The sequence below is a fragment of the Dromiciops gliroides genome, chromosome 1, assembly GCF_019393635.1.
Source record: "Dromiciops gliroides isolate mDroGli1 chromosome 1, mDroGli1.pri, whole genome shotgun sequence".
Lineage (NCBI taxonomy): Eukaryota > Metazoa > Chordata > Mammalia > Microbiotheria > Microbiotheriidae > Dromiciops > Dromiciops gliroides.
In genome coordinates this window covers 625,553,215-625,578,077 of record NC_057861.1, presented here as the reverse complement: position 1 = coordinate 625,578,077, position 24,863 = coordinate 625,553,215, and the positions used below count along the sequence as shown (strand labels likewise).

The window sequence follows — 24,863 nt, the reverse complement described above, 5'->3', positions numbered from 1 at the left end:
AGAAATCCCTGGAATGCAAATCCCAGGGATCAGATGCTGGTGGCTGGCACCCATTCCCCCACCCCTATTCTGACACCTCCCCCCACCTCAACTTCCAACCTTCAGACAAAAACTGCATGCCTATTTTACTGCTCAGTCTTCCCTGAGATCGAGGGGATAACAACAGCATCAACAACAATTATCTCATGCTTTAAGGTTTGCACAAAACACTCCTCACAACAATCTTGTGAAGGAGGTGCAATTATTATCTTCATTTTTTTTTTTTTAGATAGGCAATTGGGGTTAAGTGACTTGCCCAGGGTCACACAGCTAGTAAGTGTTAAGTGTCTGAGGCTGGATTTGAACTCAGGTACTCCTGACTCCAGGGCCGGTGCTCTATCCACTGCGCCACCTAGCTGCCCCATTATCTTCATTTTTACAGATGAGGAAACCAAGTTTGAGTGATTTGCCCAAGGTCACACAACTAGTATCTCGGGCAAAATTCGAACTCAGGTCTTCCTGACTCCAAATCCAATACTCTATTCAGTGCCCTAAAATGAGCCCCTGAGATTCTTCCCATTGTCCTTCTCAGTGTGGATAATAGGGGGGGAGAAAGGGGTCATCCTAATAACAGAGAATGGCAACAGGGCTGGAGGCCTGAGGGAGACTGCTCTGGGACTGGTTCTCACTCTTTTCTCAGTGGTTATTTGGCACCACCTAGTGTCAAAATGGGAACTTGTGAAGAAGGGTGGTCCTTTCTCAGAATTCCAATTCTGGGCAAACCAGTACCTTTAAAGCTGTCCTACCGCTAAACCACTGGGGCAACTGGGAAAATACTACAACACTCATGCCCTCTATTCAACATTTTTAAAGCAACTACTGGCTACAGAGCCTTGTAATCTCTGGAGAAACAATATAGGAGAACTGTCCCTATCCTCATAGTGTCCCTAGTCCGCTGCTCAAGGCAGGATGAAATTATGAAATTATGAAAATTCCCTCTCCAAACACAAACCAACTTTTTTTTTTGCGGGGCAATTGGGGTTAAGTGATTTGCTCAGTCACATAACTTGTAAGTGTTAAGTGTCTGATTCCGGATTTGAACTCAGGTCCTCCTGACTCCAGGGCCAGTGTTCTACCCACTGTGCCACCTAGCTGTCCCACAAACCAACTTTTAAGGATAAATTTGATTGAGTGAGAACCTGAAGTGGAGGGAGAGCTTGGAGAGACTTCATGACTGTGATAGGAGGGACCACAGCAAGCTACCCTGTGGGCAAGGAAACAAAGACCTTAGGTCACAAGCCCCATAGATGGAGACCCAGGACCCATTAGAAACATATCATCTAATAGCTTCCTATTTTATTTTCTAAAACTTTTAGGCTTTTGTTTTTATATGGCTCACATTTCCAAATGTATCCTTTCCTCCTCCTGATCCTTTCCCTTAGAAGAATACAAAAAGAAAATATAATTGTTCAAAATATAGATTGTTCAAGTCTGACAGTACATACAAAGTTCCACAATCTTAGTTCTCTACCTCTCAAAGAAGTGAGAGAGATACATTTTTTCATCCCATCTCTAGGGTTAAGCCTGCTCATTGTAATTTTACAGATTTAGTTGGAGTTTTTATTTTTAAAAAAAGCATTTACATTGTTGCAGCCATTATATATGTTTTCCTAGTTCTAATTATTTTACTCTGTATCAGTTCCAATAAGTCTTCCCATGCTTCTCTGAAGATTTCATATTCATTATGTTTTATAGCAGAATAGTATTCTGTTACATTCACATGCCACAATTTATTTAGCTATTCCACAATGAGCATCCATCTCATTTCTGGATTTTTGCTACTATAAGAAATGCTGCCATGGAACTTTCTATCTTTGACCTTCTTGTTGCATATTCCTAGAAGTTGGAACACATGGTTAAAGTACATGAACATTTTAATTGCTTTTTTTTCTTTTCTTTTCTTTTCTTTTTGATAGTGAGGCAATTGGAGTTAAGTGACTTGCCCAGGGTCACACAGCTAGTAAGTGTTAAGTGTCAGGCTGGATTTGAACTCAGGTACTCCTGACTCCAGGGCCAGTACTCTATTCACTGCGCCACCTAGTTGCCCCTTAATTGCTTTTTTTTAAAAAGAAGAATAATTCAAAATTGTTTTAACAGAATTTTTGGACCAATCCACAGCTCCACCAACAGTGAATTAGTATGCCTGTATTTCCATAGCAACCCTAAAAGGGCAGCTAGGCAGTACAGTGGATAGAGCACTGGCCCTGAAGTTAGGAGAACCTGAGTTCAAATCTCACCTCAGACACTTACTAGCTGTGTGATCCTGGACAAGTCACTTAGCCCCAATTGCCTTTAAAACATCCAGGTTGTCCTGATGTATATCTTGACACTGGACCCAGATGGTTCTGGAAGAGAGAGTAAGGTTGGTGACCTCAGACAGCCTTCCCTCACTTAAATCCAATTCAGTGCAAGTCATAACATCCTCTTCAAGAACAAAGGACCACCAACAAGCACCCCCCCCATTATTTCCATCTTTGTTCAGGTTTGTCAATTGTTGGGTGTAAGATAAAACCTCATCATTGTTTTGATTTCTATTTTTCTTATTATTAGTTATTTGGAACAATATTTCAGATGTACAATGGCATCTGGGAATGGTAGCAATTTCTCAATTACTTCATCTTGGGTATAGTTGTGTCCTTTTAGGCCTGCCCAGAATCCCCATGCCAGAGGTTTGTGGTATAACTAGTTAGCATCATACTCCTATTCCTAAAAATTGTTCCTAAAAATCTCAGCATTAGAAAGAGCTTTAGAAGACTGAAATAGGATTCAGAAAATCTTGGTTTGGATACTGCTCTTGAATGCTTATTAGCTGTATAACCTTAAGCAAGTCACTCTCTGAATTTTAATTTCTTCCTTCATGAGAAAATGGTACTTTCATTGCCAACCTCATGGGCTTTTAAGAAACTTGTTCTAAACCTTAAAACACTATAGAACCATGAGTTGTTACTCTTGTCTTTTGTAGTCCATACTTGGTCAGGAATGCCCATCCTTGAGAAATAGTTAAGACAACTTCAAATTAAAGACCTCCAGAATAAATAATTCACTACCTCCCAAGGTAGCCCAAACCACATCTGAATAACTGATTGTTAGGAAGTTCTTTCTTAAAGTGAAACATAATAACAACAACAAAAAAAGTGAAACATAATGAAGTATGACATGTGCATGGGGCAGCCCAACCTTGGTCACTTCTTAGCCTGCTACCTGGCTCCTTAACATATTCTCATCATCCTGATTTCTAGGGCAATCCAGAGATATATTTAGACATTTTCTCATTAATTAATAAAATTTCAACCTTGTTCTCATTAACCAGTTCAGAGCCCCTACCCAAATTTATTAGATATTAATTAGAGAAATAAATAATAATACTAAATAATAAACAAGAAACCTCTTTTCCCATAAGCAGTTGCTCATATCTTTCTATATATCAAAACCATTCATCTCCATAGATTAACAATATTAAAGTTCTTTATTATACAATTTATTAACAATGCCATCAATCATAATACAATGACAAAAATTACCAATGATAATATTTTGCCTGTGAGAAAGACAGCCAGAGTTATCTTTAACCATCACTATACTTAAAGATGATTTAATTTTACTTCTGATCATGGCTTTTAGGTGGTTCAATAATTCTTAAATTATCTTTCCTTGATCTATTTTCCAAGTCGGTTGTTTTTCCTATGAGACATTTCACATTTTCTTCTATTTTGTTCAGTCTTTTGAATTTGTTTTATTCTTTGTTCATGTCTAATAGAGTTGTTAGCTTCCACTTGACCAATTCTAATTTTTAAGGAGTTATTTTTTTAGTGAGGTTTTGTACCTTTTTTAAAAATCATATGGCTAATTTGGACCTTTAAGGAGTTATTTTCTTCAGTCTTCTAGTCTCTTCTCTTATTTGTCATTCAAAGTGAAAAATGCTGTGTGATTCAAACTGGACCTTTTAAATATGTGATTTGCTGCAAAGATTCTTTCTTTCACTGAAGCTTACACTTCACATTTCTAGGTGAGTTAAATTTTGTATTCCTCTGACAGTATCCTGTGGATTTTTAAAAATCAAACTGCTCTTTGCTCTTTGTTCTTAAACTTTCTGAGAAATTTTATTGCTTGATATTTTGAAATATGGTATTCAAAGTTCCCAGTTGTCTCACTAAACTCTGTCTTTTAGCTCCATTACATCATATACATATTATATATTTTTTTTATATATATATTATAGAGAGCTATAATTTTAGCAGTGTACTGTGCTCTCAGTGCAGACTCCCTCCACTGATGTAGACTGGCAACTTATTGGTAACTGATAGTCTTAGCACATTGTCCAGGACGCTGAGAGGTTAAGTGACTTGCTCACAGTTACAAAGGTAGCATATGTGAGATGTAACACTTGAATTCAGGTCTTCCTGACTCTATGGCTGGCTTTCTTTTTTTTTTTTAGTGAGGCAATTGGGGTTAAGTGACTTGCCCAGGGTCATACAGCTAGTAAGTATTAAGTGTCTGAGGCCGGATTTGAACTCAGGTACTCCTGACTCCAGGGCCAGTGCTCTATCCACTGTGAAAGCCTCCCCTATGGCTGGCTTTCTAATCACCACATCATGCCACATCTTACCTTAATTTGTAGACAGTATTCTGGTGAATTGATTTTTAAAATATTTTTATCTTTTAATTTTATTTATTTATTTTTGGTAATTTGATTTTTAAAATTTCTCCTTCATGTCTGCATTTTTGTCTTTCACTAGGCCATTCCTTTCCTCAGAGAATATACCATTAAAAATATCTAAGCTATCGTCTCATGCCCTCCCCTTTTTTCCAATTCTTTCACTGACTTTATAACTGTTTTTATTCAAGCCAGATCTTTCTAAATTTATTTTACTGAGTTTCTTAACTGCCCTAAAGATTCTGACAAATCCTTCCTCTCCCCCTCCCCCCTTTGGAATGTCTTATTGTTGTATTTTTTTTTCCTTCTGAAGTTTTCACTTTATCTTATTTCCCTTCCCTACTCCATATTTATTCATCATGTGGGGACTTTTTTTTTGGTGAGGCAATTGAGGTTAAGTGACTTGCCCAGGGTCACACAGCTAGTAAGTGTCAAGTGTCTGAGGCTGGATTTGAACTTAGGCCCTCCTGAATTGAGGGCCACCTCGCCACCTAACTGCCCCAACTTTTTTGTTTGTTTGTTTGCTCTTTTACTTACTAAATTAAAAAAAAAATTGTTATTCTGATTTTGAGAAACATCTACAAACACGAGAATTTCCATGTACGAAGAACAAATAAAGAGGATTATATATGAAACCATGAATCTCTATTATACACAGATTGCTTTAAAAAAAAAGTATATAACAAATCCAACATTCATTTCAAAACTGTCCTGCTTGTTTATAACTCCAGCTGAACTTTCTCCTGTTATCTTCTGTGCATTTTAAAAAGTGCTTCAGTGGACTATTTCCTTTCCTTTTTTTTTGACATCACTATCACTTGTCCCCTTCTGTCTGCCAAATCCTTCCCCCTTAAAAAAACAAACAAAAAACCCCTCTCCCTTGTAACAAGTAAGCATAGTCAAGCAAAACAAACCCACACATTGTTCCCGTTTGACAATGTATGTCCTATCTCTCAAGTGAAGACCATCACAATTCTGTCAGGTGAAGAGAATCACATTGGTCAGAATTCTGGAGTCTTTCACTATTGTTTTCCTTCACAGTGTTGTAGTCATTATACAAATGATTATTCTGCTTCTACTCACTTTACTTTGTATGACATCCTATAAGTATTCCCAGACCTCTCTGAGTTCACCTTTATCAATGCTAATGAAACAAATTTTCATTATATTCATACATATGTTTTATTCAGCCATTTACCAATTGAGCCCCTCTCCCCCAGTTTTATGTTACAACAAAAAATATTTTTGTACATTGGAGTATTTTCCCTCTTCCTTTGATTCCTTTAGGCATATATGCGCAGTAGTGATTTCACTGGGTCAAAAGGTGTGCGTAGGTTAGTGATTTGGGGGGCATCATTCCAAATTGCTTTTCAGAATGTTTGGACCAATTTGTAGCTTTACCAAAAGTACATTAGTGTGGGGGCAGTTAGGTGGTGCAGTGGATAAAGCACCGGCCCTGGATTCAGGAGGACCTTAGTTCAAATCCTACCTCAGACACTTGACACTTACTAGCTGTGTGACCCTGGGCAAGTCACTTAACCCTCATTGCCCTGCAAAAAAACCCCAAACAAACAAACAAACAAAACACAGCCCAAAGGTGACCTTGAGTCTCTGCAGCTCTGACGAACAAATATATGTGGGTAATAAGAAAAAAAATGTACATTTGTGTGACTGCTCCCTCACAGCTCCTCCCACAATTGTCATTTTCCTTTATTGTCATCTTTGCCAATTTAATGGGTGTGAAGTGGAACCTTAGAAATGTTTTGATTTATACTTCTTATGAGAAGAGGGAGAGCTGGAGGCAAATGGCAATGATGACAAAAATAAGAAGGAAGAATTGAAGCATTTAAAATAATATACAGAAAAGAATAGAAGAGAATTTAGAGGAAACTAACACTGAATTTGCCACTTTTTTAAAAAAAGCAAGCTGTGCATAATAAAGATTTGGAGTTATATATACACAATTCTCTTTTTTGTTTTTGCTTATACATAGGGAAATATTCATGTTAGTGTTTGCAAAGTTCAGAATAACAAAAACTATTTTAAAAATAGAATAAGGGGCAGCTAGGTGGCGCAGTGGATAAAGCACCGGCCATGGAGTCAGGAGTACCTGAGTTCAAATCCGGCCTCAGACACTTAACACTTACTAGCTGTGTGACCCTGGGCAAGTCACTTAACCCCAATTGCCTCACTAAAAAAAAAATAGAATAAGAATCCATTCTAAACAAAACAATTTTAATTTCTTGTTATTAGTGATTTTAAACATTTCTATGTGACTGTTGATAGTTTAAATTTCTTCCCTTGAGGAGATTCATGCCCTTTGGTCATTTAGCTATTGGAGTATGACTCTTGTTTATATGTTTTAATTAGTTCCCTGTATGCATATATTGAATATTGGACTTTTATGAAAGACACTAAGTATAAAGATTTTTTCCTGCCTTTTACCCTTCTAATCTTAACCACATTGATTTTTATATAGAAGCTTTTCAATGTTAAGTAATCAAGATTATTCATTTTATTTCCTGCAAATCTCTCTGCTGTTTAGTCAAGAAATCTTCCTCTATTGTGAAAAATATCTCTTTCTCTGCTCCTCTAATTTATTCATTATGATGTAAACTTTTTTATATCTAGGTCAGCTATCAATCTGGAGCTTTATTTTGCTATATGGTATGAAGTATTGGTCTAAATCTAATTTCTGGGGCAGCTAGGTGGTGCCGTGGATAGAGCACCAGCCCTGGCTTCAGGAGGACCTGAGTTCAAATCTGACCTCAGACATTTGACACTTACTAGCTGTGTGACCCTGGGCAAGTCACTTAACCACAATTGCCTCACAAAACAAAAATTAAATCTAATTTCTGCCATCCTTCTTCCTAGTTTTCCCAGTTTTTGTCATTTAGATTTTATTCCACTAGTTGGAATTTGGAGTTTACTGCTATGTTACCAAATTATGTTACTGTAACACCCTGTTAAATTAATTAGCTCATTTAAGCCTGAGGTCCCTGTGGTTCCCTCTTCTTTGGGTTTAGGGAGTTTTAGATGAAAAGTTCTGAATTCAATCCAAATCAACCTGAACCATCGGTTAGGAAAATTCCTAACATTTAGGAAGGGGGTTGGGCTTTCTGCCTAACTTTACATGTATATCTATTTCTAGTCAACCCCTTACCTCTTTGTTTTTTGGGAAAAATTCAAGGGGCTTTGCTGGAATTGATTGGATAACAAAAAAGCAGATTATATTATAATATCTGTGCATAAACAGGCTCTGAAAGGGGAATTAGGGGGAAAGAACCAATTTCTTTTGGGATGTCCTTCAACCTCATTCTTTTCCAAGATACCAGTAGAGCCAAAAACCCTCCTCACTATCTCTCTTCTTTCCCATAATTTAGTCTTATCTTTCCTCCTCAGGAATGTGTTAGAGCACCATAGTTGCTCCAACTATTTGAATAACAACAGTTCTTCAGTTTGACAACTTATAGATGTCTCCAGCAATATGGTTAAATTTCCTTGGTTTATCTAAATGTCATTCTTGTGCAACTTTCCCATTGTTAATCTAAGTCTATTGTTTGGTTGATTGGGTATACCACTTTAACTGGTATAGAATTCAGCAAATCAATTACCCCACCCGTAACATTATGTTGTTTGCTTCAACAGGATAGATAGATAAACTTTTACAATTTAAAAATAAGACCAGAAAGCTTTGATGATTGTTGTTTTGTACTATAGTTTAAGACCTGCTACTCCTAGTCCCTACCTTTCTTCCAATTTTTACCTATTTCCCTTGAGATTTTTGATCTTTTATTCTTCCTGATAAATTTTATTTTTTTAACTTAAAGTAATTATTTGATAGTTATTGTTTGGTTTATGGCACTGAAAAAGTAAATTAACTCAATACCACTATTTTTTATTATATTGGCATGGCTCAACCATGAACAATTACTACTTGTTCAATTGATGTAGGAGGCAAAAAGGGGTTAACAGAAAAAACTAAGACCCAACGTCTAATTCAGATATAAGCCCTAAAAAGGATTCAGATCCCAGTTAATGGATAACTTACAAGTCAGGATGCTAAGTTCTCTTACCTATATAAATCAGTACCCATAATGGGAACAGAGGGAGAGAGGCCATGAAGACTTGAGACTATAACAATGAAAAAATGACCGGCTATAGAAACTTAGACTAGAAAAAAAAGAAAAATGAAGATATTTTGAAACTAGTCATGGGAAACGGAAAGAGACATGCGCAGAAAAAGCCAAATTTGTGTCCAGATTCACCTTATGACATGTAAACCCCAAAAACTCATCTCCACTGAAAAAGGTACCCGACTCAAGGGTTGGTTTAGGACCCTAGGAACTCCAAATTAGGATAAGCTCTCCCCTGTACCTCCCAAAGGTAGAGATTATTATAATGAGGACAGGCCCTCCCTTGTACCTCCCTAAGGTAGAGATTATTATAATGAAACTGATAATCAATTTATCCATACTATAAATATAACTGCCTTTTCTTTCACTATTGGAGAGATTCCTTTCCATTACTCTGGTTCTCTCCCTGTGGCCACTCACAATATTGCAATAAAACTTGGGAAACTGAGTCACTGAGTCTTGGAATTCTTTTGGGATGACTCACGATCAATTTGACCCTAATTCTATCCCACATCACAATCATTTAGTTTTGCCTTTATTTCTGTCAGGAGTGTTTTGTAGGTATATTCATATAGCTCATATAATTTACCTTGATAGATGTGTTCCTGACTCTTATTCATGACTTTAGTTTTTTATTTATTTAGTTAGGTTTTTTGTTTGTTTTGTTTTAGTGAGTCAATTGGGGTTAAGTGACTTGCCCAGGGTCACACAGCTAGTAAGTGTTATGTGTCTGAGGCCGTATTTGAACTCAGGTCCTCCTGACTCCAGGGCCGGTGCTCTATCCACTGCACCACCTAGCTGCCCTTATTTAGTTAGTTTTTAAATTTAATTTATTATTTTTTTTGCAGGGCAACGAGGGTTAAGTGACTTGCTCAGGGTCACACAGCTAGTTAAGTGTCAAGTGTCTGATTTCAGATTTGAACTCAGGTCCTCCTGAATCCAGGGCTAGTGCTTTATCCACTACGCCACCTAGCTGCCCCGACTTTAGTTTTTTAAATAGAATTTCTTTGTCCCTTCCTGTTCAGTTTTGTTTATAATATAGAAAACAGATGAAGATTTATATGGGTTTAGTTTATACCCTACTACTTTGCTAAAGTTATTGTTTCAATTAAATTTTAGTTGAATCTCTAGAATTTTCTAAGCAGATTACCATATATCACCTGCAAAAAAGTAATAATTTTAGTTCTTTGCCTATCCTTATTCCTTCAATTTATTATTGTTGTCTTATTGCTATAGATAGCATTTCTTTTACTATATTGAATAGTGGTGATAATAAAATCCTGACTTTATCCCTGATCTTTCTGAAAAGACCTCTACTATTTTTTCATTACATGTAATGATAGCTCTTGAGAAAAGGCCTATTTAGTTTCTTCCCCCCCGCCCAAAATGAGTGTTACATTTTCTCAAAAGTTCTTTCTGCATTTACAGACATAATCATGTGACTTCTTTTTGTAATTGATTTTTGTAATTGCTTACTCTTTCTTTTTTTAAGTTGCTGTGTTAGGTGATTGTAAGAATTTCTTTCCTTTCTCCATTTTTTTCTTTATTTGGCACATTTGTTGTTATTTTGAAAAGAAAAACCTTACTCATGACCACTCAACCATTTCCCTACAAATCCCTTCCCAATCTGTTCATGTCCTTAAAAACTCTTCTTCTCTGAGGAAAAAAAATCCAACCCATTTATTAAATATTGAACATGTTCAGGGCTATGTGCTGGACACTGGAGGACATAAGAATTAGATAAAATAGTTTCTGTTTTCTAATAACATAATTTTAGAGGAGTTCTATGTGTGTGTTTATATGTATTTCTATATATGGAATAATTATGGAAGAGGATAAATTAAAAAGAAATACAAAGTGCTATGAGAAATTTGAGAAGAGAGGGAACTTGAGGTGGGATCAGAGAAGGTGTCATTGAAATTGGCTTTGGCAGAAAGGATGGACTTCAGTAGATTGAGATTGGAGGGGCCAAGGTAGAGAAGGAGTCTCTTCCAAGGCACAGGGAGTGGTATGAATAAAGGAAAGGGCAGGATAAGACTGAGGGCAAAGAGAAATCCCATTTGGTTGGAATGTAGAATGCAGAGACATAAAATTGTAAAGATATGTTGGAGATTGACCATAAAGGGCCTTAAATTCCAGGCTTAGGCTGAGTAAAGGATGGATTGAAAGATTTTAGACACTATAGACAGTCTACTTTAGGAGGATATTACAGAGGAAATTTTAGACATCCAGGTGAAAGGTAATGGGGCTTGAACTACAATTATTGCTATAAGAGTAGCAAGGAGGGAGTAAATGAGTAAAAGATATTGAGGAGTTAAAATTGACAAAACTTAGCAAATGTTTGGCTGCCCTTGATATTGTCTAGAATGATTTCTTCTATTAAGTGACTTATATAAAGAACAGTGCCTTGGTTATGGGTGTATCCCACAGGTCAAATGGGGAAAACGCAAAAATAAATAAAAGATCGTTCTTGCCATCATAGAACTTAGTTTAGTATAAAAGCTGAGGCCTCCCACAGATGGTTCTCCCTCCTTCCTTCCTTCATTATGTTGTGGGGAAATAGGGTAGGGATTTTGGGAAAGGGGTAGGGGTTTGGGATCCTTCGGAATTCCTCTTTAAAGAATTACACCTTCTTGCACACAAATCCAATTAAATAAGATATTTAGGGGCTGGGGAAGGGAAACCAAGAGAGAAATCCTTGGACTTCTCATGGGGAGAAGGCATGGCACAGAGCATGGCTCTGAGATACCAATCTCCTCCAGCAGGAGACAGGCAGATACTTTTATAGAGGACTGTTGGGGGTGACCATCTGACTGTGGAAAGTTCCCTTATTGAGGGAGGACCATCCCCCATTGGTGGTGGCTGGAGGACTTGGGTGAAGGGTGGCTGAGGATGTCTCAAGCTATCTCCAAAAAGGTAGCAGCCACCCCTAATCTTATCTCCCCAAGGTCGAGGGAGACTGGAATGAAGGGTGGTGGTCCTGGAGCTAGTGCCCTCACAATCTAGTTCCACTTATCTCTTTAGGTGTGTCTGTCCTTTGGTTTAGTTTCTCAAGGAGAAGGTTCTTTGATGTACACCAGAGAACTTCTGGGGTGCTAGGTCTTATAACCCTTCCTTCCTTCCCTCCCTCCCTACTTCCTTCCTTCTTTCTTTTGTTCCTGATCTGCTAATTCTTGCTAACAGCAGATCCCAATGGAAGAATCCTAGGACTAGTAAAGGGGGCACTTGGGAGTAGGTTTAGATGTTTCTAATAGGTGCCTTTGGTGGCATGGAGGTGGGATGGAATCCCCTCTCCCTTTTATTAAATCAAAAGAATTTCATAGCCAGAATGGACATCTAGTTAAATCACTCAAACTGCATATCCTACCTACAATATCTTAGACAAGTGGTCATCTGCCTCTATTTGAGCAGTAACCGAGAGGTCACCAGCTCTTGGGGAGGGCCATTCCATTGTTGAACAGCTTTGATTGTTAGAAAACGTCTAATATTTAGCTGAAATCTGTCTCCTTATAAGTGCCCTCCTTTCATCCCCGCCCCCCCCCCCAATAAACATCCCCATTTCCTTCACCTGATTCTCCCAGGAGATGATTTCAAGTTCCTTCATTATCCTGATTACTGTCTTTTGCAAGTGATTGAGCTTCCAGGATAAAATATAGGATTCTTTTTTTTAAGTGAGGCAATGAGGGTTAAGTGACTTGCCCAGGGCTAGTAAGTGTTAAGTGTCTGAGGCCGGATTTGAACTCAGGTACTCCTGACTCCAGGGCCGGTGCTCTATCCACTGCGCCACCTAGCTGCCCCAAAATATAGGATTCTTTTCAGTTTTTAAAGCCCTTCATAACCTGAGCCTTCCTACCTTTCCAGTCTTCTTTTACTTTACTCCCCTTCATGGACTCTGCTTCCAATGATGCTAGTCTCCTTACCGCTCCTCAAACAAGGACTCCATCTCCTTACTGTATTTTCATGTCCTTCATGACCGAAGCTCTCTCCCTTTTTATCTCCTTTCTGGATTCCTTGAAGTCTCAGCTGGACTCCCACTTTCTGTAAGAAGCCCTTCCTAGTCCTCATTAATCTTAGCCTTTTGCCTCTAAAATAATCTCCAGTTTATCCTGTATATATCTTGTCTGTACATATTTGATTGCATGTTGGTTTCCTACATTAGACTGGCAGTTCCTCCAGAATGGACTGTTTTTTGCCTTTCTTTGTATCCTCAGCATTTAGTACAGTGTCTGGTACATAGCAGTTACTTAATAAATACTTGTTGCCCTAACTTGGCAATGTCCCTCTTAAAATACGGTTCCAGGGAGGGGCAGCTAGGTGGAGCAGTGGATAAAGCACTGGCCCTGGATTCAGGAGGACCTGGGTTCAAATCCAGCCTCAGACACTTGACACTTACTAGCTGTGTGACCCTGGGCAAGTCACTTAACTCTCACTGCCCCACCAAAAAAAACCCAAACAAAAAAGACATGGTTCCAGGACTTTACTATTTTGGGGTTTTTTTTGTTTTTTGAGGGGCAATGAGGGTTAAGTGACTTGCCCAGGGTCACACAGCTAGTGTCAAGTGTCCAAGATCAGATTTGAACTCAGGTCCTCCTGAATCCAGGGCCTGTGCTTTATCCACTGCGTCACCTAACTGCCCCCTACATTTATATTTTTAATAGGCAATAATATTCTATGGAATACCACAATTTATCCAGCCATTTTCCAGTGGTTGGATAGTTTGTTTACAATTTCTCATGATTAAAAGTAAAGTAACAGGGCAGCTAGATGGTGCAGTGGATAAAGCACCGGCCCTGGAGTCAGTAGTACCTGAGTTCAAATCTGGCCTCAGACACTTGACACTTACTAGCTGTGTGACCCTGGGCAAGTCATTTAACCCCAATTGCCCCACCCCGCCCCCCCCCCCCCCCCCCCCCCCCCGCCAAAGTAAAGCAACTATGATATTAAAAATAAATAAAACTAAAATGTATTAAAGTACATAGGATTACAAAAGAAGCCAATTGTGTTTAAAAAGTTATCAAAATGTTGTTGTTAAATTGTTTCAGTTGTGTCTCACTCTTTGTGACTCCATTTGGGGTTTTCTTGGCAAATATACTGGAGTGGTTTGCCATTTCCTTCTCCAGATCATTTTACAGATGAGGAACTGAGGCAAACAAGATGAAGTGTAATTTGCCTGGGGTCACACAGTAAGTAAGTGTCTGAGGCTGAATTTGAACTCAGCAAGATGAGTCTTCCTAATTCCAAGCCCAAGTACTCTTTCCACCACATCATTTAGTTGCTATAGCAAAATATAGATTTTTCAAAATATTCAGAGACTCCTGGTTAAGAATCCCTGACTTAGAGAAAACTTTGTCAGATGTAACCATGTCAATCTAAGGAAGTTGGAGTGCTGCAAAACTCTCTATAATATACTCAGCACCTTACCAGGGTCCCAAGGAGTTATGTTGCGGCAGGCATTGCTACCTTTCCATTGCAGTGATGTGATTGATGATTGGGGAAAATGAAACAAAATAATATTCAATGACCTGGAGTCCTCAATAGAAAAATTAAGACAGTGGCTTTGAAAGGATCTGCTCTGTTCACTCACCATTCTTCCTCCATGCCTAGTGCTTGGTCTAATCCCTGTACTCTGATCCCACTATTCCCCTCTATTTTGTTCAGTCACGTGGACTGTCACACATCATGTTGTAAGCAACCACAGGCCATAGTGTCACACGCAATCTCAGGTCACATCACATGTCAAAACACAACAGTGACATGTTACACATCATGCCTCACATGGCACATCATGTTTTGCATGATGTGTCACATGTAAAATATATAAAAACTTCAACAATATATCTGTGATAAAATATTTGAAAGTATAAAAGCAACAGTGTAGGTCTCAAACCCGTGGGTATTTTGACCTCAGATTCTATTGTTCGTTCAACCATTAACTATATCTTGTGTTTCATAATACAGGACTTCAGTCTCCATTACTATTGTTGTTTGATTTTGTTTTTGTTTTTTTGCGGGGCAACGGGGGTTAAGTGACTTGCCCAGGGTCACACAGCTAGTAAGTGTCAAGTGTCTGAGGTCGGATTTGAACTCAGGTCTTCCTGAATCCAGGGCCATGCTTTATCCACTGCACCACCTAGCTTCCCCCTCAGTTACTATTGTTGTTAATGACAACTGTTGTTTATATAGCATTTTGTTAAGGTGTAAGATTCACAGAGAGTTTTATATAATCTCATTTGATGATCCCATAACCCTTGGGATGGACCATAACGTCACAGAATTAGACCTGGCAGAGATTGTAGAATCAATGTAGTCCAACCCCTAATTTTCCTGAGAAGCAAACTGAGGCCCAGAGAAGTTAAGTAAATTGCCCAAGGTCACAGCGTTGTGACAGAGCAAATCAACACCAACCCTTGGTATAACACCTGCATTTCCCCTTTGGAGGTAATGAGGGTAAGGTGCTTTGCACCTATAAAGAACTCTGCTAGAATGAGCTGTTACTCTCTGGAGAAGCAGGTAGTTTGGGATTATGGAGTCAGAAGGGCTGAGTTCCCTCCTGAGTGTGTCACTGACTTGTCAGTCACTTCCTCACCTGGGGCAGGACCACTAATGTCATTATCATCTTTGGAATGCCAAGGGATTGGGGGAGAACAAGCTTGCCACTGGACCCCAGCCATACCATACACACGCACAATCAGAGAAAAAGAGAAGGGCCCAGCCATTGACGGTAACAGCTTTTAATGGGACAGGAATGGGTGCATCGTTGAAGACCACATAGGTCGCCTTTTCTTCGGCATTCCTTTCACATACCAGGGGCCCAGGAACTTCAGCGGGAAATCATTTTCCTTGGGGGCTGGGGGGGTTAAAGCATGGTCAGTGGTCAAGTCAGTGCTTTGTTTTTGTGTTTTCTTGTTGGTTTTTGTTTGTCTTTACATTTTTCCCGGCGAGTCATATTTACATTTACAGTACCTCTTAGTGATCAACAGAAAACAAAAAGGCTGTGTCACCAGGGATACATTACCCCAAGTGGAGAAAGGCTGAGCTTCAATATTTATATATTTATACATATATATATATATTATATATATTTAATGTGTATACACAGATACAATTTTCTCTCTTGAAAGTATTAAAAAATTGATCAACCTTCAGTCTATAAAAAATACCTACTCTACAAGATAGAAAAATCTCTCCTCCCAGTATATACTGATTTACACCCAAAGCTTTTCCAAAAATGTACGAGGCAACATCTTGAATCTTGGTGGGAAAGGAGGGGGTGTGCACACATACCCATACTCACGGGAGGGGGAAATAGTGATTGGGAACAGGACAAGTTTGTGAAAGGGAAGAAGGGAAGGCCTCATGGCTCAGTGCTCAGATTCAGAAGCACTAGGTATAATCGGTCTCCCCTTTGGAGTTTGGGGAACACACCCTGTGGAGTCTCCAGGACATGCCAAAGCAGCAGGTGATCTGGTGACAAGCTCATGAAAAGTTTCAAGGGATCTGGAAGCACAACCCCGCCCAGGCCAGTGGGGGTAGGAAGAGGGGAGGGAACAGATGGGAAGGAGGGAAATGGAAGAGACCCAGGAAAGGAAGAATTCAGGGGAGGGGGAAGGTTTTTTAAAGTACATTTCACAAATATTCAGGAATGACATTTTTTCCATTCAACCTTTGCCTTTGGAATGCCACTGTCAACCATTCCCAGTCACCCATCACTTTCTAAGGCAGGGATTTGATCAGCTCTGGTGTCCCCCTTCTCTTGCCAAGAGACACACCATGGTAAAGTAACGAGCTATTCTTAAGGAACAAGAACAAAAACCAACAACATGGTGGATGGGTGGGAAGGAAACCCAGTCCAGAGAGTTGATCTGCCTGTTTTGTGGCACCTTAAAGTGTATAACATGAAGCCCAGAAAAGTCCACACTTGTCCTGTGGTGCAGACGTAGATAACTCCTGTGTTTGCACTGAAACATCACCATGGAAGTCAGGCACAGTAGCTGCATGGAAGTCAAAGCAGCAGTAGTCATGGTTATCCTACAAGCAGCAGGACAATGCACACTAGTCATTGCCTCCCCAAGGCATGTGTCACTGCTGTCCTAAGCTTGGCTGGGAGGCTGGGGTCTTAGCACTTGACTGTCTAGAGACTCAAAAGAAGATCCTAAAAGCCAGCCACTTTCACCTAGGAGGGGATCTCAGATGGCCCTCTCTGAGCCTTTCTGTATTCAAAAACAACAACTGAGGCATGATTAATGTCAGTGTCCAATGTTGGGGGGGGGGGAATCTAGTCTCCTAAATAGCTGAAGTTACTTTCCAATGCTGGATGAGGCTGAATCCCTAATGTTACTACTGTCGGGGGGATATCGCGGTACTTATAGTACTCAAACCAGCAGAATGGAGGTACTCTCCCCTATTTTGAAGAAAAAGAACTAAATATAAAACCAAAAGCCTATTCTCTCACCTGATTTTTGAGAGGAATATGAGCTTTGTATCATAGAAACAGTGAAGGTGAGCTGGAGGAGGGTTATTCTGTATAGTTTCAAAATATCACTAACAGAGCTTGCCCTAAAAGGAGTATTGCAATAAGCCACACCTGCCCCTGGAAGATCTCCGCTACCAGGGCCTGGGAGGATTCCCGACTAAACGCCAATAATCCTTGAGTCCTGAACATAAGACCGACTCCCGAAGGCCCTCGTGGTCATGTCTCTGTCTATACTACAGCAAGAGACAGGGCGAGGCAGGACCTTGGCTAAGGGGCAATGTGCCCAATTTTTGCTGTGAGATACATGCCTGAGCAATTCTAAGGCTACACGGGCAAGGGGAAGACTGGGAAAGGAATTGGGGAGGGGGAATCTGCCACCAGTCTGGTTCCAACAGGAGTAAACTAAGCCTAGCCCCTCTCAATCTACCTCAAGAGACAAATAGGCCATTTACAAGAGTTCATAACCACATTTCTATTTTAACCCACTGTTCTATCCAGTCCCTTCCAATACCCTTTAGTCATTTAGTCTCATCTATCTCCTTCATGGCTACAACTGTATTTGCTCAGAGCAGGGGGAAAGGAGCTGGGTATACAGCTGCAAATATACTTTTACATCTGGTGTGAAATAAAATCAACTTGCCCTGAAATAGGAACTGCCTGGATCATATGTGTCACAGATGGGTTAAAAAAGCAGTCAGAACACACAGCACATGTCTGAAGAAGAAGTCTAACAGCTTCCTTTCCCTTTTACTCTGCTCAAAATCAGCTAGTGACTTTTCAGGAACGTTCCTGGAAGTGTGGAGGCAGAAGCCAAGCAAAGCTTAAGGGAGGAACCTATAAGCACCTTGGAAGCACTGAGTCAAAACACAATTTACCTGCAGACCTGCCTGCACATCGCCTGTGAGGGAGACTGGGCCCAAAGAGCTGGATAGAAGAAGCACGAGCATTTCAAAATTTAAATGGGCTTTGGGGGACTCAGAGTGGACTGGTCAGCTGGAGTCAGAAGGAATCTCTCTAACTAGTCTATCTAATACGGCAAGATGCTTGGAGAACCTTTCTCTCCCCAGAGCAAAAGGAAGATCTGCCAGAAGAGAGGTGGAGGATCAAATCCCACTCATCGAATCATTGCCTATTTCTCTAACCTCGTACTCAGACAGCTCCACTGGCAAGGAGGCAGTGTTCTTCCTCCTTCCCATTTCCCCATCTTTCCCCTGCTTCTTGTTCTGCTTGACTACATTCCCATTCACCCTGCTACGTCAAGCAAGGGTAGTGCCCCAAACCATAGCTGTATCTGCTTTTCTCTCAATTGCTCTGGGCTGGTTCAGGCAATGGGATGTGATCCTCCTTGCCCCTTGATGGAGATGAGACCTTAGTGGTCTAGAGAGCTTAGCAGGGCCTCCTGAAGCTCAGAGCAGCAAGGTCACACCAGGTCACCAGGATTGGAGGGGCAGCATTTCATTCCTTTACTTCACTTCTAAGATAGAGGGGTTGGTTTCCATGATCGCCACAATGATTCTGTCAATATAGTCCTGGAGACGAAAGTTGATCTCTTCCTGTTTTTGAATTGCTTCCATCAGCTGTAGGGAAAATGAAGAAGCAAGTTACCATGAGCCTGGGTTCTTCATGCTGGGAGATCAGGTTGTGACCCACAGTGGGTCATGGAGGATTTCAGAGGGGTCAGTGAGGATGAGGACTATGGAGGTCCAGATATTTACTTAGCGGAGGCTGGAACAGCAAATGACTTACCATGCAACTAATCTGTCTATCTTCCCTACCCCTTGGGCCTTCCCTGTCTCTGCCCACAGAAGCCTCTTAGACTATACAGGCTATGAAGACAACGGGAGCTGTGAAATATCCCAGAGTTGTTTGACAACACTAATTATAATAATTGGTATGTAGATAACACTTTAAGGTTTATAAAGCATTTTACATTCATTAACATAGTTGATTCTCAAAATAATTCTGTGACAAAGCTACTATAAGTATCTTCATCCCCATCTTTTTTTAACCAGGTCCATGATTTAATTGGTAGAGAGAACTTCTAGTGAAAACACAAGTTGGCAACTGTTCTGCAACTTTTCATCCTGATACTGAGAGATTCATTGACTTGCCCAGGGTCACATAGCCAGTATGGGTCAGAGGCAGGATTTGAACACAGGTCCTCCTGACTCAAGTCTAGCTTTCTCTCCATTGAGCCACATTGCTTCTCCCAATTTTACAGATGAAGAAACTAAAGTTGGGAAAGGCACAAAATGCCTTGAAGGAAGCCAGTCCCAACAGTCCCAGATTCCCCCCCCCCCCCAATATTGGACACTTTGACATTAATCATGCCTCAGTTGTGTGCAGTCACACAACTAGTAAGTGTCCAAGGCAGGATTCTTGGCGAAGTTTCTATGTGCTCCAAGTGCAGTTCTCTTTTCAGATGCATGAGCTTTGGGGAGGAGTTTTAGAGAAAGTGGTGAAGGGTAGCGGAAAGAGTTTTATCGGATTAAAAAAATGTCTAAGACATAGGTCATTCTAAGTTATCCCCAAAGCATTTCACTATCTTTCTTTCTCTAGTACATATCCACATTCAACAAGCAAGTTCATAGCCAACCAAGATGATGGTAAATTTATTTGGTTTTAAGACACTTTCTCATCACTCAATCTCAGTGGAAATTTGAATGTGGTAATTATGCAGAAGTTTTTGGGATTCTCATCCATGTTTGGGAAATACAGTTTGGAAGCTGGCTGGCATGAGAGGTCAAAAGTGACCAAATAGTAACCTCTTCCACACCAGCAGTTTCGTTTATACTATCTTTTGCTCTTCTCCAACTGTTACACTGTCAACAATGTTATAATGCAGTCAGAAAGGTAGGAAACTATAACATCAGAAGGCTGAAATTGTTGACCTCTAGTCTTCTACCTCCAACTGTCGTTAGACACCTTGAACTGGATGTCTTGTAACACTGAACTCATTATCTTTCCCCCAAAACATTCACTGCCACTTCTTAACCTTACTATTACTGTTGAGGGTAGCACCAACCTTTTAAAACTAGCTGTTATCCTAGACTCCGCTCTTTCTTACCCCGAATCTGTAGGTAATCCGGTGCCAAGGCCTGTTGATTTTACCTTCATAACATCTCTGACATAGGATTCCTTCTCTTCTTTGACCCTGCCACCATCCTGGCACAGGCCCTCATCACCTCCCACCTGGACTGTACTGGCTGTCTCCTTGCCACAAGTCTTTCCCCACTGCAGGTCATCCTCCACTCAGCGGTCAAACTGATGTCCCTAGAGTTCCGGTCTGACCATGTCCTCCACTGTCCCCTGCATATAAACTTCAGTGGCACCCTACAACCTCCAGGAGCAAACATAAAATCCTCTGTTTGGTGTCCAGATCCTTTCATAACCTGCCCCTCTCCCCACTCTAATTTATAATCTGATGACACTGGCCTTCTTGCTGGTCCACAAACTAGATGCACAATCTTCCCACTCCAGGGACTGGCTATTTCCCATTCCTGAAATACTCTCCCTCCTCAAATCCAACTCCTGGCTTCCTTCAAGTCTTTCAAATCCTAGTTAAAATTCCATCTTCTATAGGAAGACTTTTCCAGTACCACAAACTCTGTTGATTATCTCCAATTTATCCTGCAAATAGCTTGTTTGAACATAGCTGTTTGCATGTTGTCTCCTGTATTAGACTGTGAGTTCCTTGGGGTGGGGGTTGTCTTTTATCTTCCTTTGTGTTCCCAGCACTGAGCAATAGCTGGCACATAGTAGGCACTTAATGTTTACTGATTGACTGACTGGTGATTTTCACGTAACTCTAGCAGTTCTTATGTAAATGAAAGACCAAGACAAAACTGCATCTAAAATCATCACAAATTAAGCAGGACCAAGATTACAAACACTATCATCTAAGCTCCAATGTTGTTAGTTACTTTCAGTGGGAATAAAGGTGAGACAACATGATTTAGTGCAAAGCTTCTTAAATTGTGGATCTTGATCCCATATGGGGTTGTGTAACAACTTGGGGGTTGCAAAAAATTTGGCAACAGTTATGTATACCTATTTTATATACCTATATATCCAGGGTCACGTAAATATTTCTCTGGTGAAAAGGGGTCACAAGTAGAAAAAGTTTAAGAAGCCCTGATTTAGTGGAAGAAGCAATGGCACAGGATTTACAAAGCTTGAGTTTTAGTCTTCTCTCAAGCATTTATTGGCATTGAAACCTTAGGCAAGTCACTTAACCTCTTTGAGGATCAGTTTCCTCATCAGTAAAAGTGAGGGGACCAGACTAGATAATGCCCAGGATCCATTCCAGTTTGCAGCATGGCTTGATGAATGGCTTGATAAATGGCTTAGGAGCTGGACCTCCAAGAGTGTATTTACAAAACTAATTCACTACCTCATCACGTGAAACAGAGCTGATCTCAGCAGCCAGCGACTCGGAGAAAGAGGCAGAGAAGAGGTTCTTTGCGCCTTGGATGCTGAGGTTTATAATCTGCCCATTTAACTCATCATTCTGCTCCTTTAGATTTCTGTTATCCTGGTTATAAGAAAAACATTAAGCCATCAATCCTGATCCTATTTGAGGTACTGAGTCAATCCTGAAAGTATCTTTAACTCTACGACTTAGAGGGAAGGAAGTCCTGGGAAGTTAACCACTGATAGAACAGAGTTAGTACTAATTTCTTTGCATATGGGTCAGATATTGTCTAAGGGTAAGAAACTAGTACTTTCACAGAGAGAGGAAGGGAGAGGAAGAGGGAGAGGAGGGAGATAGGGAGAGAAGAGGAGAGAGGAGGGGAGAGAGGGAGAGGAGAGGGAGAGAGGAGAGGGAGAGGGAAAAGGAGTGGGAGAGGTGGAGGGAGAAGAGGGACAGAGGGGGAGGGAGAGAAGGGGGGAGGGAGAGGAGGCAGAGAGGGAGAGAGAGAAAGAGGGGGGAGGAGGGAGAAACCCCAAGTTACTTTACAGACACTAGTCCTGAGTGAGATCTACCAAGGGCGAGCTTTCCCCAACCTTCCATCTCTACTCCCAAGAGAGCAGGGAATCCTGCCCATGAGGAGGGAATGCTTTTTCAATAAGAATGGATGGAAGTGAAGTAGATGACACCCAGCATTTGGGTTCACCATCTACAGACTTCACAAGTGGCACTTCTGGCTTCATGATGCTGCTCTAGCTCTTTTTGTTGGACAACACTGGTTCCGTCCCTCTGAAGAGGCTTCCTCACTAACTCCAGACCAGAGCTCAGGCAGCCCAGAAGGCAGACATTTCTATATAAGCTTTTAGTGGAAAGTCCTTCTTGTCTTTGGTGACAACGCTCCACTTGCCCTGCCTGCTCCACTACCTGCTTCAGCCGGCGGATCTCTTGCTCCAGCTCAGTCTCTCGTGTCCTGCTGTTGTATTCCTGCAGCCCTGTACTGCTGCTCCTGCCTCGTCTTTGCTCAGCTTCAAGCTTAAACAGCTGTAAGTGCTCCAACTGTTTCCTGAGGTCCTCAATCAGCTGTAAGGTAACCAAAAAGATGAATGTTTAATGGAAGATGGGACCTGTTTTGCAGAGTGAAGTCCAATAAACCTTGACTGAATTCATGTCTACTCATACTTTGCTTTGGATGATGAATTTCCAGGGGTGAAAGATGAGTGTTCCCCACTTCTACCCCAACACAGACTCAGCCAGAAAAGCATACTAAAATGAGATGTGATAAATACTGGCTAAAAGGAATTACTTTTTCCATTAAGAGACAAAACATCACGAACCTGAATTAGTTTTGACACCAGTTACCAGTGGTTCATAATGTAAAAAGATACACAGATACTATTTCCTTCCAAGTCCTAGAATCTCATGAAAATCCAGTGCTGGTTCCTTTTAGGAATGACATTAGATTTGTGCCTGCTGATTTTTGACTAAGTCCATGTCTGGTTTTGAAGGGAAAAGATAAGAGCTTGTTTTCAGATCATGGGCAGCTGCTGCTGTGATAATGGGAGAAGTGGGGTTCCGACAAAGGTCTGGAAAAAGAGGCCAGGCCTGATAGGTAAAAACCAGAAAAGGGGGTGGCAACAATGTGGGGATAGAAAGCAATCACTAGTTTAGAACTATATGGTTTGACCAAATATCAGTGCCAACACCGTTGCTGCCTCATGCTTTCCATTATAGATTACAATCATCGCTCAATACTTTACTGATACATCTTGGGACATATCTTACTGTCTGCTGGATTTCATGGAGGCAACATTCACATATGACTGTTCTATAGTACTCTCACCTCCTGTGTTGACTCTTTATCTTTCTGAAACTGATGCCTTTCATGACTCAATTTGTCTCCCATTTTTCTTTTGTTTTCTTGCTCTTCATTGAGTTGAATGGTTAGGTCTTCTATTTCATCCAGCAATTTCTGCTTTTCCTGAAAAAACAAAGCAAAAGCAAAATCCCACCCCACCCCACATACTACATTAAAACTGTGAATCCAGCCAAAGAGACATTCATCTCACCAAATATTATCCCATTCACTCAGCCTGGTAGGACTTATTTTATATCCAATTAGAATGTCTTCATCTTCCATTCTTACTGGAGGGTGATTTCTTCACTAAATTACATCAATATGTACATATATAACCTATATGAGATTACTTGCTGTCTTGGGGAGGGGGGAGGGAGAAAAATTTGAAACTAGAAATCTTATAAAAACAAATGTTGAAAACTATCTCTAAATGTAACTGGAAAATAATAAAATATTTATATGGAAGAAAATTACATCAATGCCATGTAATTAGGAATCACCTTTGACTCTTCCCTCTTCTTCATCCTGTATATCCAGTCAGTAGTAGTCTAATCCAATCTAATAATCCAAGTCTGGTTGATTTCACTTCCCCAATATCTTTTATATCTAACCTTTCCTCTCAACTCCCACCCACAAAGACCCTATTCAGGCTCTCACTGCTTTTCACCTAGGTTATTGTAATAGCCTCTCAATTGGTCTATTGCTTCCTTAAAAGCATCCTTCACAGAGCTTCAAACATAATCTTCCTTGTGTACTTACCTAATTGTGTCAATTATGCTTAAAAATCTTCAGCAGTTCCCCATTATCTACTGAAGAAGTATAAACAGATGATCCTGGCTTTCAAGACTCTGTCCAATCTGGTGGTTTTTTTTGTAAGGCAATTGGGGTTAAGTGACTTGCCCAGGGTCACACAGCTAGTAAGTGTGTCAAGTGTCTGAGGCTGGATTTGAACTCAGGTCCTCCTGAATCCAGGGCCGGTGCTCTATCCACTGCGCCACCTAGCTGCCCCCCAATCTGGTTTTAATCTACCTTTTTCAGTCCCATCTCATGTGGCTCCCCTTTAAGTGCTCTGTGCTCTAGCTGATCTGGACTGCTTTTAGTCCCCTATTCTTATCTTACTCTCTCTCTCCTACATTTATGCCTTTGCTACTGCTTTCTACCATGTTTAGAATGGGCTCCCCGCACCCCCACCATTCTCTTTCCCTTATTGCTTGTCTGCTCTAGCCTTTCCTCCTTCAAAGCCTAACACAGGTGTCACTTGCTTCAGAAAGCCTTCCCTAATATTTTTCTCCTCA

At 40.5% G+C, this 24,863-nt stretch overlaps 1 protein-coding gene across 2 annotated transcripts in view; it reads right to left on the bottom strand.

Moving 5' to 3' along the window:
* Positions 1-15,544: 15,544 nt before the first annotated feature.
* RAB11FIP3 (RAB11 family interacting protein 3) overlaps positions 15,545-24,863 on the bottom strand; it is a 156,375-nt gene continuing 147,056 nt past the window's right edge. For both annotated transcript variants that reach the window (XM_043967092.1, XM_043967100.1), the window contains 4 exons: positions 23,554-23,691; positions 22,638-22,793; positions 21,696-21,836; positions 15,545-18,879 (listed from right to left, as the gene is read on the bottom strand). In XM_043967092.1, the coding sequence (XP_043823027.1) occupies positions 18,766-18,879; positions 21,696-21,836; positions 22,638-22,793; positions 23,554-23,691 (549 nt within the window). In that variant the 3' untranslated portion in view covers positions 15,545-18,765. The remainder of the gene's footprint in view (positions 18,880-21,695; positions 21,837-22,637; positions 22,794-23,553; positions 23,692-24,863) is intronic.